At 38.7% G+C, this 14690-nt stretch overlaps 1 protein-coding gene across 1 annotated transcript in view; it reads right to left on the reverse strand.

The window, feature by feature from the left end:
- Positions 1–14690, reverse strand: part of ZNF713 (zinc finger protein 713) — a 39294-nt gene that overhangs the window by 10336 nt on the left and 14268 nt on the right. The window contains exons 4-5 of the mRNA XM_059154464.1: positions 2386–2512; positions 1958–2050 (exon numbers count right to left, since the gene is read on the reverse strand). Coding sequence (XP_059010447.1) covers positions 1958–2050; positions 2386–2512 — 220 coding nt within the window. The remainder of the gene's footprint in view (positions 1–1957; positions 2051–2385; positions 2513–14690) is intronic.

The raw sequence follows: 14690 nt of genomic DNA on the forward strand, positions 1-14690 counted from the left end.
GGCAACTCACCTGGAAAAGGAGTTTTTCATTTTCATTTTCTTTTCTTTTTTTTTTTTTTTAAAGATTTTATTTATTTATTTGTGGGAGAGAATGAGGGCAAGAGAGAGAAAGAGCACGAGAGGGGAAAAGGTGAGAGGGAGAAGCAGACTTCCCACTGAGTGGGGAGTTCAATGCAGATTCCATCCTGGGACTCCACGATCATGACCTGAGCTGAAAGCAGATGCTTAACCAACTGTGTCACCTGGGCGCCTAGGGCGTTTTTCATCTTCTTCCTTTAGCTTCCTACTTCCCAGGTTTCAGGGTGTGGAGATTCATAGAAATAACGTCACCTACTACTGTTGGAGAAAGTGTTCGGAGGTTCTTGAGAAAATGTTTTATTAGCTTCTACCCATAGAATGCCAGCACTGGTCAGACCAAAATTCAGGTAAAGTGAGGCTGAAAGAGGAGCAGGTTTCTCACCCAAGATGACCTGGAGCACTAAAATCAATAAGGACAGCCAAGTCAAAGCCACCCTGAGAAAGAAGCTGAAGTCTGAATGGCAGAAAACCAAGTCCAAATGGGAAAACACTGTGCCAGAGCAAAGAATCAGGGTGGAAACTACATAGAGAAGGGGTAGCTGAGTTCAGGATAAAAAACTACAGTGTAAAATACCTAACTCAGTATCTGGCATACATTTAGAAGTGAACTACTTACTGATACAACCAGGCAGAACATTTTAGGTGGTATGCCAACAAGAGGGAGCTAAGGTTTTGTTTTTGTTTTTATTTTTTAGTTAATACCTCTCTTATTTCATGGATGCTTTATTTATTTATTTTTTATTTTATTTTTATTTTTTTTATTTTTAAAGATTTTTATTTATTTATTTGACAGAGAGAAATCACAAGTAGATGGAGAGGCAGGCAGAGAGAGAGAGAGGGAAGCAGGCTTCCTGCTGAGCAGAGAGCCCGATGCGGGACTCGATCCCAGGACCCTGAGATCATGACCTGAGCCGAAGGCAGCAGCTTAACCCACTGAGCCACCCAGGCGCCCTCATGGATGCTTTAAAGAGAGAGTATAACATCAACGGATCCAGGTTTTGAAATATTTAATTAAGATGATAGTATGACATTCATAAACAAAAATATAATCTAAAATCTGGGAAGATTATATGGGTGAAATATTGAGGCTAAAAATACAGCAATGGGAAAATGCCATAGAAGGGTTACTTAAAAGGAATATACTACAGAGCAGAACACTAAGCCTGTAGGAACACATACATTTAGAAGAATAAAAAGGGAGAGAAAGCAGTGTAGGAGCATATAGAGATACTGGACACAGACTACAAAAGGCAAGAATCGTGTACATCGCAAGCCAGAGTGAAAGAAAATTTCTAAAAAAGTAAAGTAAAAAAAAAAAAATCTTAGTACATATTTAAAAAAAAAAAGTAAAGGCAACACAAACCAATGCAACAAGATTAGAGGAGACAATAACTTTTTTTTTTAAAGCCACTGGATTCGACTGAAGGAAGTTGGTAATAATCTCCAAGAAAACCACTTTAATGGTACAGATAGGATAGGAGTCATGTCACAAAGGTAATCAAGAGAATTAAATTTGAGGCTATGGGTTTTAGACAAGTTTAAAGAGTTTGATAACAAAAGGAAAAGGAATGAAGAAACAGAAAATTCTATGTGGAGATCTGCAACATCAAAGTAGTCATGAATGTTAGAGTTAATACCTTCACACTAACTTTTTGTTGTGTGAATTTTTTAATGATAAGTATATATTATCTGTGTAATTGGAAAAAATTAGAGGGCCATTTCCAGTTTGGAACAAAGTCAAACATAAACTGAATTTTTAAAAAGGTCTCAGTATTCTGTAAACCCCAGAGGCAAAGACTTCGAGCACAGTCAGTTGAATATTTCAGAAGTGACTGCTTCTTTTCACTGAGCAGCAAATACCCAAAAGCTTGCTCCTCACCTGTGTGAGCGTCCACTGCACTGTCTCTTTCCATCCCCCGCTGCTCCTCTTTCTCCAACTGAGAGATCACCTCTGGCTTATAAAGTTGATGCCCTATTCACGGAAAAAAATGTATGTCATAGAAGTTTGTACTAGGAACAAAAATTTCTCTTAGAATTCATTTCCAACCTTTTTGGTCTTTGGAGCCTCTGGATTTAGAAAGGGGAAACTTCCAAGGCAATAAAATAAAGCTACCCAATCTCATACTCAACAAAATCAAGACTTTTTACCTGAGGAGAAACAGCAAGAAAGAAAGGCCCTGTCTCCGGCACTGATTAGCATTCTGTGCTGGCCTGAACTATATTCACAAAAGATTTGGAAATTTTCACTACTTAAGGGAATAAACCCATTTAGAATGGTTTCTAGTTTTATAGGGACAACATCCTTACCGAGTGCTACCAGATTCCTGTAGTTCTCCAGCATCACATCTCGGTAAAGGATCTTCTGAGCAGGGTACAGCTGGTTCCACTCTTCTCTGGTGAAGTTCACAGCCACGTCCTGGAATGTCAGTGAGTCCTGAAGATATCAAGTATATCTCTGCTTAGCCAGAAACCAGTATTAACAGGGGCCCTTAGGGGAAGGGGAAAAGGTGTAGCAGTGGAAAAGGTTAGGATGTTTGAGCTGTTGTGGTGACAATCTTTAGGGTTCTCTGAGTAATCTAGGTCAAAATTTTTGAAACAACAATTAGTATGTGTTCAAGTCAGACATAAAAACATGTATGAAATTATGCTTACTTTTAAGCTTTTTACAGTTTTTGCAAGGGAAAGACTCTCATCATCTAAACAATTTTTAAAAAACCATATGGGAAATTTATGCTGTAAGATTTCAGAAATAAAAGAATACAGGATTGGTTGAATTACTGTAAGGAGGTGTCAAGTTGGTGGATTTTGTGTAACCTTAACAGATTTTTAAACTCTTGACAGAATTGGAGAGGGGATATTCCAGTGGTTAAAAAAAATAAAAAAAATCAAAAAGGGCAAACAGGTTGAGAGTAGAAGACATATGATGAATGTGGGATCAGTAAAAGAGACTTCCTCACTACAGTTAGGAAATTCAAATAAAAAAGGGTTACCTCTAAATTTTCTTAATGCTTTTTAACAATCCTTTTGCTCTAAGAGACACCCACATATAAACACAGAAACATACAACCAATATATGCCACCCCCTCTTCCCTTACAATCTAATCCCTCCAAAATACCACCAACTTCATGGGCATAACTTAACTCTTCAGAATGAGTGTGGTTCTAGGGCATCTGGGTGGCTCAGTGGGTTAAGCCTCTGCCTTTGGCTCAGGACATGGTCTCAGGGTCCTGGGATCGAGCCCTGCATCAGGCTCTCTGCTCAGCAGGAAGCCTGCTTCTCCTTCTCTCTCTACCTGCCTCTCTGCCTACTTGTGATCTCTCTCTGTCAAATAAATAAATAAATAAATAAAATCTTAAAAAAAAAAAGAATAAGTGTGGTGTTACAAATAAGGGCTTTCCCCCATAAGTTAACAGTCAATATTTAAGTATAGTACTGGCATTTTACTTAAATCAATTTTCATTCTTTGATAACATATCTTTCTAAAATGTATTTCAATTAAGTGACATAGGAATTTAGAAATTAATCACCAAGGCTGAAAGTAATTAAATAATTTACCCAAAGACATATGGTTAGTAAATAGCAAGAACTGGAATTCTTCTTCAATCTTATTCTAAAGCCTATACTCTTTCCATCACACTGCAAAGGTATCTTTTCTGCATAAACTAATATTTTCCCTCTTGTGACTTTTATTTCTAATTTCCATTCTACTTTCCCCATGCTTCTTGAGGGTAGTAGCAGGCTGAAGAAAACTAGGAATTTATAGTCTACATTCTTTAGTATCTGCATTTGTAGTTCCTTTTTGGTTGTTTGAATCAGGACTTTTTCTCTCCTTCTATATCTTCTAATGATCTCGCACTTGGGTTACCAGTTTCTTCTCTTCTTTCCTTCTTTTAAAAAATATCCTTATTTGAATTCTATTTTAAATTAAAATATTAATATATATTAATATAAAAACATACAAAAAAGTACTTCATAAAAAATTGTTTGGGCTTCTTTCCTCTATCCAGCTCTTATGTCTAATCAGTATTTGTAGTTTTCAGTGTATTTCCTGATAATTCTTCATGCAAATATATGGCTTCTCATTTCCTCCCACTTTTTTTTTTTTTTTTTTTTAGCCTCAAAGACAAGGTATTGTATACATTGTTTTTTAACTTAACTATGAACATTGGAGTACATATAGCCCTTCTTTTTGCTATATCTGTATCTTTGGGGGTAAATACCCAGTAGTGCAATTGTAGTAGTACTATTACTTATACTATGAATTGTATTACTTGTACTACTAATTGTAGTAGTGCTATTTTTAATTTCTTAAGGAATCTCCACACTGTTTTTCAAAGTGGCTGCACCAACTTGCATTCCCACCAACAGTGTAAGAGGGTTCCCCTTTCTCCACATCCTCTCTAACAGTTGTTGTTTACTGTCTTACTAATTTTAGTCATTCTCACTGATTTAAGGTGGTATCTCAATGTGGTTTTGATTTGAATCTCTATGATGGCTAATGATGATGAACATTTCTTCATGGGTCTGTTAGCCATTTGTATGTCTTCTTTGGAGAAGTGTCTGTTCATGTCTTCTACCCATGTTTTGACATCCTTATCAGTTTTTTGGGTGTTAAGTTTGAGGAGTTCTTTACAGATCTTGGATATAGCCCTTTGTCTATCATTTGCAAATATATTCTTCCATTCCATGGGTTGCCTCTTTGTTTTGTGGACTGTTTCCTCTGCTGTGCAGAAGCTTTTGATCTTTTTTTTTTTTTTAAGATTTTATTTATTTATTTGACAGAGAGGGATCACAAGCAGGCAGAGAGGCAGGCAGAGAGAGGAAGAAGCAGGCTCCCTGCTGAGCAGAGAGTCCGATGTGGGGCTCGATCCCAGGACCCTGAGATCATGACCTGAGCCGAAGACAGTGGCTTAACCCACTGAGCCACCCAGGTGCCCCAAAGCTTTTGATCTTGATGAAGTACCCAAAGCTCATTTTTACTTTTGTTTCCTTTGCCTTTGGATACATATCTTGTTCTCCTCTAGGATTTTGATAGATTCCTGCCTCACATTGAGGTCTCTCATCCATTTCGAGTCTATCTTTGTGTATGGTGTGAGAGAATGGTCAAGTTTCATTTTTCTATACATAGCTGTCCAGTATTCTCAGCACCATTTATTGAAGAGAGTGTCTTTTTTCCTGCTTTGTCAAAGGTTACTTGCCCACAGAGTTGAGGGTCCATATCTGGACTCTACTCTGTTCCATTGGTCTATGTGTCTGTTTTTGTTCCAGTACCAGCTGTCTTGGTGATCACAACTTTGTAATATAGCTTGAAATCAGGGAACGTGATGCCCCCAGTTTTTTCTTTTTCAACAATTCCTTAGCAATTCAGGGTCTTTTCTGGTTCCATACAAATTTTAGGATCGTTTGTTCCAGCACTTTGAAGAATGCTGGTGGAATTTTGATTGGGATGGCATTGAAAGTATACATTGCTCTGGGAAGTATAGACATTTTAACCGTTTCTTCTTCTGATCCATGAGAATGGAATGTTTTCCATCTTTTTGTGTCAACTTCAGTTTCTTTCATGAGTGTTCTATAGTTCCTCAAGTACAGATCCTTTACCTCTTTGGTTAGGTTTCTTTCAAGGTATCTTATGGCTCTTGGTGCTACAGTAAATGGAATCAATTCTTTAATTTCCCTTTCTATATTTTTATTGCTAGTGTATAAGAAAGCAACTGATTTCTGTGCATTGATTTTATACCACATCTTCTTAATCCACTCATCAGTCAATGGACACTGGGGGTCTCTCCATAGTTTGACTATTGTTGATAATGCTGCTATAAGCATTGGGATGCATATGTCCCTTCAAGTTTCTATATTCTTTGGGTACCTGGTAGTGTAACTGCTGGATTGCAGGGTAGTTCTATTTTTAACATTTTGAGGAACCTCCACGGTATTAACCAGAGTGGCTTCACCAGTTTACATTCTGACCAAGAGTGCAAAAGGGTTCCCCTTTCTCCACATCCTCACTAACACCTGTTGTTTCTTGTGTTGTTTAATTTACCCATCCTGACAGTTGTGAGGTGGTATCTCATAATGGTTTTGATTTGTATTTCCCTGATGATGAGTGATATTGAGCATGTTTTCATGTGTCCATTAGCCATCAGGATGTCTTTTTTTGGAAAAGTGTCTATTCATATCTTCTGTCCATTTCTTAATTGGGTTATCTGGGTTTTTTTGGGGTGTTGAATTTATAGGTTATTTTTTTTAAGATTTTATTTATTTATTTGACAGAGATCACAAGTAGGCAGAAAGGCAGGCAGAGAGAGAGGAGGAAGCAGGCTCCCTGTGGAGCAGAGAGCCTGATGCGGGGCTCGATCCCAGGACTCTGGGATTATGACCTGAGCCAAAGGCAGAGGCTTTAACCCACTGAGCCACCCAGGTGCCCTAATTGGTTCTTTATAGATTTTGGATATTAACCTTTTATCAGGAACGTTGTTTGCAAATATCTTCTCCCATTCTGTAGGCTGCCTTTTACTTTTGTGGATTGTTTCCTTTACTGTGCAGAAGCTTTTTATCTTGAACTCTCAATAGTTCACTTTTTTTTTGCATTTCCCTTTCCTGTGGTGATGTTGAGTAAGAAGTTGCTACAGCTGAGGTCAAAGAGGTTGCTGCCTGTGTTCTCTAGGATTTTGATGGTTTCCTGTATCACATTTAGGTCTTTCATCCATTTTGAATTTATTTTAGTATGTGGTATAAGAAAGTGTTTTGGTTTCATTCTTCTGCATGTTGCTGTCCATTTTCCCAACACCATTTGTTGAAGAGATGGTCTTTTTTCCATTGGATATTCTTTTCTCTTTTGTTGAAGATTAGCTGGCCATACAATTTTGGGTCCATTTTTGCTTCTCTATTCTTTTCCACTAAACTATGTGTCTGTTTTTGTGCTAGTACCATACTGCCTTGATGATTAAAGCTTTGTAACAGAATTTAAAATCCACCATTATGATGCTCTCAGCTTTGATTTTCTTTTTCAACATTACTTTAGCTATTCAGGGTCTTTTCTGATTCCATACAAATTTTACGGTTGTTTGTTCTGGCTCTTTGAAAACTGTTGATAGTATTTTGATAGGGAGCGCTTTGAATATATAGATTGCTTTGGGTAGCATAGACATTTTTTTCCACTTTTTTATTACATTCAATTAGCTAACATATAGTACATCTTAAGTTTTTGAGACGCAGTGTTCAATGATTCATTAGTTCTGTATAATACTCAGTGCTCATCACCACATGTCCTCTCCTAAATACCGATCACTCACTTACCCTATCTCCTTACCCCACTCACTTCTGTAACACTTAGTTTGATTCCTGGAGTCCAGAGTCTCCATGGTTTGTCTCCCTCTCTGATTTCTTCCCATTCAGTTTTCCCTCCCTTCCCTTGTGGTCCACTGCACTATTCCTTATGTTCCACATATGAGTGAAACCATATGATAATTGTCTTTCTCTGCTTGACTTATTTCACTTCGCATAATTCCTTCTGGTTCCATCTATATCAGTGGAAATCATGGGTATTCATGCTTTTTGATGGCTGAGTAATATACCACTGTATATATAAACAACATCTTCTTGTAACATAGACATTTTAACAGTATTTGTTCTTCCAGTCCATAGCATAGAATGTTTTTCCATTTCTTTGTGCCTTCCTCAGTTTCATGATTCATAAGTGTTTCATAGTTTTCAGAGTACAGATCTTTTTACCTCTTTGGCTAGGTTTATTCCTAGGTATCTTATGGTTTGGGGTGTGATTGTAAATGGGATCAATTGCTTGATTTTTCTTTCTGCTGCTTCATTGTTGGTATATAGAAATGCAACTGACTTCTGAGTATTGATTTTATATCCTGCTACTTTACTGAATTTCTGTATCAGTTCTAGCACTTAAAAAAATTTTTTTTTAAATTTTCAGCATAACAGTATTCATTGTTTTTGCACCACACCCAGTGCTCCATGCAATCCGTGCCCTCTCCAATACCCACCACCTGGTTCCCCCAACCTCCCACCCCCCACCCCTTCAAAACCTTCAGATTGTTTTTCAGAGTCCATAGTCTCTCATGGTTCACCTCCCCTTCCAACTTCCCTCAATTCCCTTCTCCTCTCCATCTCCCCTTGTCCTCCATGCTATTTATTATGCTCCACACATAAGTGAAACCATATGATAATTGACTCTCTCTGCTTGACTTATTTCACTCAGCAGAATCTCTTCCAGTCCTATCCATGTTGGGTATTCATCCTTTCTGATGGATGCATAATACTCCATAGTGTATATGGACCACATCTTCCTTATCCATTTGTCTGTTGAAGGGCATCTTGGTTCTTTCCACAGTTTGGCGACCATGGCCATTGCTAGTTCTAGCACTTTTTAAATGAAATCTTTTGGGTTTTCTATATAGAGTGTCTGCGAAGAGTGAAAGCTTGGTTTTTTCTTGGGTGATTTGGATGACTTTTATTTCTTTGTGTCATCCTATTGCTGAGGTTAGGATTTCCAATACTATGTTGAATAGTGGTGAAAGTGGATATCTCTGTCGTATTTCTGACCTTAGGGGGAAAGCTCTCAGTTTTTACCCATTGAGGATGGTATTTGCTGTGGGTCTTTTGTATATAGCTTTTACGATGTTGAGGTATGTTCTTTCTACCTCTACTTTCTCGAGGGTTTTTATCAAGAAAGAATGCTGTATTTTGTCAAATGCTTTTTCTGCATTTACTGAGCGGAATCATACGGTTCTTATCCTTTCTTTTATTAAAGTGGTGTATCAAATTGATTGATTTACAGATGTTGAACCACCCCTGTAGCCCAGAGATAAATCCCATTTGGTTGTGGTGAATAATTCTTTTAATGTACTGTCGAATCCTATTGCTGGTATCTTATTGAGAACTTTTGTGTACATATTCATCAGGGCTATTGGCTATTGTCTAGTTTTGGAATCAAGGTAATGCTGGACTCATAGAATGAGCTTGGAAATTTTCCTTCCATTTGTATTTTGTTAAACAGCTCAGGGAATAGATTAATTCTTCTTTAAATGTTGGGTGGAATTCCCCTGGGATGCAGTCTGGCCCTGTACTCTTGTTTGTTGGGAGATTTTTGATTACTGCTTCAATTTCTTTGCTGGTTATGGGTCTGTTCAGGTTTTCTATATCTTCCTGTTTCACTTTTGGTGTTCATATATTTCTAGAAATGCATCCACATTTCTTTGAGATCGCCCCACTTGTTGGCATATAACTTTTCATATATTCTCTTAAAATTGTTTTTATTTCTGCTGTGTTGGTTGTGATCTCTCTTCTTTCTTTCTTTCTTTCTTTTTTTTTTTTTTTAAAGATTTTATTTATTTATTTGACAGAGAGAGATCACAAGTAGGTAGAGAGGCAGGCAGAAAGAGAGGAGGAAGCAGGCTCCCCGCTGAGCAGAGAGCCCGATGTGGGGCTTGATCCCAGGATCCTGGGATCACGCCCTGAGCCAAAGGCAGAGGCTTTAACCCACTGAGCCACCCAGGCGCCCCGATCTCTCTTCTTTCATTCATGATTTTATCTATTTGGGTGCTTTTCTTTTTGTTAAGTGTGGCTAGGGGTTTAACAATTTTGTTAATTCTTTCAAAGAATTAGCTCCTAGTTTCATTGATCTGTTCTATTCTTTTTTTATTTCACTATAATTTATTTCTGCTCTAATCTTAATTATTTTCGTACTGCTGGACTTAGGCTTTATTTGCTGTATTTTCTCCAGCTTCTTTAGGTGTATGGTTAGGTTGTATATTTGAGACTTTTTTTGTTTCTTGAGAAAGGCCTGGATTGCTATATACTTCCCTCTCAAGGCTGCCTTTGCTACATCCTAAAGATTTTCGACTATTGTGTCTTCATTTTCATTTGTTCCCATGTATTTTAAAAATTTCTTCTTTAATTTCTTGGTTAACCCATTCATTCTTAAGTAGGATGTTCCCTGACCTCCATGTATTTGTGGTCTTTCCAAATTTTTTAGGAGGGTTGACTTCAAGTTTCATAGTGTGGTGGTCTGAAAATATGTCTGGTATGATCTCAACCTTTTTGTCTGGGTTGAGGCCTGATTTGTGACCCAGTATACCATCTATTCTGGAGAATGTTCCATATGCACTCAAAAAGAATGTGTATTCTGCTGCTTTAGGATGAAATACTCTGAATATGTCTGTTAAGTCCATCTGGTCCAGTGTGTTTTTCAAAGCTCTTGTTTCTTTGTTGATCTTCTGCTTAGATGATCTCTCCATTGCTATTAATGGGGTGTTAAAGTCCCCTATTATTGTATTATTATCAATGAGTTTCTTTAAACTTGTTATTTTTTTTTAATTTTTTATAAACATATAATATATTTTTAACCCCCGGGGTACAGGTCTGTGAATCACCAGGTTTACACTCTCCACAGCACTCACCATAGCACATACCCTCCCCAATGTCCATAATGCCACCCCCCTTCTCCCAACCCCCCTCTCCCCAACAACCCTCAGTTTTAAACTTGTTACTTTTTAAGACTTTATTTATTTGACACACAGAGAGAGAGAGAGAGAGAGAGAGAGAGAGAGATATCACGAGTAGGCAGAGAGGGAGGGGGAAGCAGGTTCCCTGCCAAGCAGGGAGCCCGGTTGCAGGGCTTGATCCCAGGACCCTGAAATCATGACCTGAGCTGAAGGCAGAGGCTTAACCCACTGAGCCACCCAGGTGCCCCTAAGCTTGTTATTAACTGATTTATATATTTGGCTTCTTCAAGGTTGGGTACATAAATATTTATAATGGTTATATCTTCTTGTTGGATGTACCCCTTTGTTATGATACAGTGCCCTTCTGCATCTCTTATTACAGTCTGGTTTAAAATCTAGTTTGTCTGAGATAAGGATTACTACTCCAGCTTTCTTTTGATGTCCATTAGGGTGACAGATGTTTCTGTACCTGCCACTTTTAATCTGGAGGGGACTTTCAGTCTAAAATGAGTCTCTCGTAAGCAGCAGAGTAATGGGTCTTTTTTTTTTTTTTAATCCTTTTTGAATTCCTATGTCTTTTGATTGGAGCATTTAGTCCATTTATATTCAGAGTAATTACTGATAGATATGAATTTAGGGTACTGTATTACCTGTAAAAGTCACTGTTCTTATAGATTTCTCTTTCCTTCCAGTCTTTGTTGCTTTTGGTCTCTCTCTTGTGCTCAAAGGGTCCCCTTTAGTATTTCTTGCAGAGCTGGTTTAGTGTTCTTGAACAACTTTAGTTTTTGCTTGTCTTGGAAATTTTTTTATCTCTCCTTCTAATCTGAATAAATTAACCTTTTGGATAAAGTATTCTTGGCTGTATATTTTTCTCATTTAGCACACTGAATATATCATGCCATTCTTTTCTGGTCTGCCAAGTTTCTGTGGTCAGATCTGCTGTTAAGTCATTTGGCTAAGGACCTTTTGTCTCCAGTTGTTTTGGAATTCTCATTACCTTTGTATTTTGCAAGTTTCACCATGATATGTCTTGGTGTGGACCCCTGTTTGTTGATTTTTGAGGGGAATTCTCTGTGCCTCCTGCACTGAATGCCTGTTTCCTTCCCCAGAAGGGAATTTTTCAGCTTTGTTCAAATAAGCCTTCTGCCCCTCTTTCCTACTCTTCTTCTTTTGGAACTCCTATGATATAGATATTATTGTGCTTTGTGGAATAGCTGAGTTCTCTAAGTCTGTCTTAATGATCTAATAGTTTTCTTTCCCTCTTCTTGAGCTTCATTATTTTCCATAATTTTATCTTATCACCCCACCTATTGATCCTCTTCTTCCATCCTCATTGTTATTACATCCAGTCAGTTTTGCATGTCCGTTATAGCATTTTTTATTTTGGCCTATTTTCTAGGTCTTTTATCTCTTCAGCCACGGTTTCTCTGGAATCGTCTATGCTTCTTTCAAGCCCAGCTAGTATTTTTATGACTGTTGGTCTAAATTCTTGTTCAGCTTTATTGCTTATTTCTGTTTTGAGCAAATTCCTGGCTGCGATTTCTTCTTGATCTTTCTTTTGGGGAGAATTCCTCCATCTTGTAATTACGTCCAGGTTTCTGTCTTTTGTGTGTTATGAAAGCTTGTTATGTTTCCTGCTCCTGAGAGTAATACTGTATTAAGAAGGGGTCCTACACTGTCCACAACCTGGTGCTTCTGGAAGTGTTTTTGGTGTATGCTCTGTGCATTCTGCTATTGTGTTTTGGCTGCTCTTTCCCTCAGGTCAGTCCTCTACAGAGTTCCTCCTTGCTTGCAGTTGGGAGTATCTGGCTCTTCAATTATGTGTGCTTTGATTTGTTTGTTAAGATAAGTCTGCTTTTCCCTCTCCTACTCCTCCTGCTTCTGTTCCTTCCCTCCCTGTCTCTCTCTGTCAAATAAATAAATAAATAAATAAAATCTTAAAAAAAAAAAAAAAAAAAAAAGATAAGCCTGGGGTAAAAAAGAGTCTGATCCAATAAAGGAGGAAAGGAAAAGGAATATAAAAGGAAACAAACAAAAAACTGTACCAAAGATTAAGAAAGAAAGAAGGGAAAAAGAAAGTAAAAAGAAATAAGTCTGATCTAAAAAACAAGAAAAGGAAGCAAACAATAAAAAACTATAAGCCTAAATCCAAACACAAAATAAAGATTATATATAAAAAAAAAAAAGGGTAAAAGAAAGAAAGCCTGGTCCCAGTTCCACCAGAACTGATGCTGATGCTTTGGAGCACTCCATCAGACCTGGTACATTCCGGAGTGCCTGTGTTGATCTGAGGGAGAGGCCAGCTGCACTGGCTCACAGTTAGACTTGCCTTTGCAAAGATATCCCTGCCAGGAGCCTGTGCCAGGACAGGCTTTGGTGTAAGGAATCTAGCCGCCATTGGAGGTGCTGTGTTTCTCTTTGAAGTCTGATGGTACTGTCAGCAGGGTGGGGAGTAGTGGAAAATGGTGCCTTCCTCTCTGTTTGGGGAGGGGAGCCTGGGGCTGCCACTGTTTAGGAGGCCCTTATGGAAAAGGGAACAATCTCCTTTGTTTTAGGCTTTGGTCAGATTGCTGCCCTTAACTTGTCTGTGCCCAGCTGTTGGCATGCCTGGTGTCAGTTCTCCTTTTTTTTTAATGTCTGGCCGGTGGTTGGGATTCAAAACTCCAAATCTTAAAGGGCCTGGCAAGGCTCTAACCTGCTTCCCTCCCGTGGAGGAGAGGCTCTTGGTGCACCTCGCACTGTTGTGTATCAGAAAAGCAGTCACATGATGCATGCACCATGGTTGGAGTCTATTGCAATGCACATTGAAAAGCTGTGACCAGGTCTGCCCATGCTTCTGTCTTTGCTGGTGAATGGCTGTTCTGTGGGCCCTTTGTCCTTAGAGAGGCAAAATATCCTATTCCAAATGTACTCCAGGATTGGGGGTGATCTCTTCTAGTGTGACCCAGGGGATGACCTCACCATGGTGTATTGTGCAAACCCTACATATCCTCTCTCCCACTTTCCCTCTGTCCCTTACTTTGCTCCACAAAAAGGGTCCCCCCCCCCTTTCTTCTCCACCAATTCCTGGCTCTGAATCTCACATCTCCCATGTTCACTCCCTCCAGTTATCCAGATTGTTTTCTTAATCCCCAGATTGATTTCTGGTTGTTCACAATGATTTGATCTAGCTGTGTTTGAGGGCTGAGGCAAGCTCAGAGTCCCCCTACTACTCTACCATCTTAACTTCTCTCAGAGTGCATTCCTTTTTATGGCCAAATAGTATTCCATTGTGTACACACACACACACACACACACACACACACACACTGCATCTTCTTTTTGTAAAGATTATTTATTTATTTATTTGACAGAGAGAGAGAGAGAGAGATCACAAGCAGGCAGAGAGGCAGGCAGAGAGAGAGGAGGAAGCAGGCTCCCTGCTGAGCAGACAGCCTGACTTGGGGCTCGATCCCAGGACCCTGAGATCATGACCTGAGCTGAAGGCAGTGGCTTAACCCACTGAGCCACCAAGGCGCCCCCACACTGCATCTTCTTTATCCATTCATCCACTGATGGACATTTAGGTTGATTCCACATCTTGGCTATTATAAATGATGCTGCAAAGAACACAGGGGTGCATATACCTTTCTGAATTTGTGTTTTTGTTTTCTTCATACATATACCCAGAAGCGGAATTGGGGGATTATATGGTAGTTCTATTTTTTGATTTTTGAACAGCCTCGACACTTTTATCCACAGTGGCTACACTAATTTACATTCCCACCAACAATCTCACCAACAACTGTATAGCCTTGCCAATACTTGTTAACTTTTGTCTTTTTGATAATAGTCATTCTGACTAGCGTGAGGTAATATCTCATTGTGGTTTTGGCTTTCATTTCCCTGATGATTAGTGATGTTGAGCACCTTTTCATTGGCCTTCTGTATATGTTCTTTAGAAAAATGTTTATTCAGATCCTCTGCTCATTTTTGCTTTTTTTGTTACTGACCTATATGAGTTCTTTATATGTTCTGGATATTAACCCTTTATCTGATATGTGATTGCAAATATCTTCTCCCACTCAATAGGTTCCTTTTTTATTTCGTTGATGGTTTATATCCCTGTGCAGAAAGAAGCCTTTCAGTTTGGTGGAGTCCCATTT

The sequence above is a fragment of the Mustela lutreola genome, chromosome 17 (genome assembly GCF_030435805.1).
Source record: "Mustela lutreola isolate mMusLut2 chromosome 17, mMusLut2.pri, whole genome shotgun sequence".
Lineage (NCBI taxonomy): Eukaryota > Metazoa > Chordata > Mammalia > Carnivora > Mustelidae > Mustela > Mustela lutreola.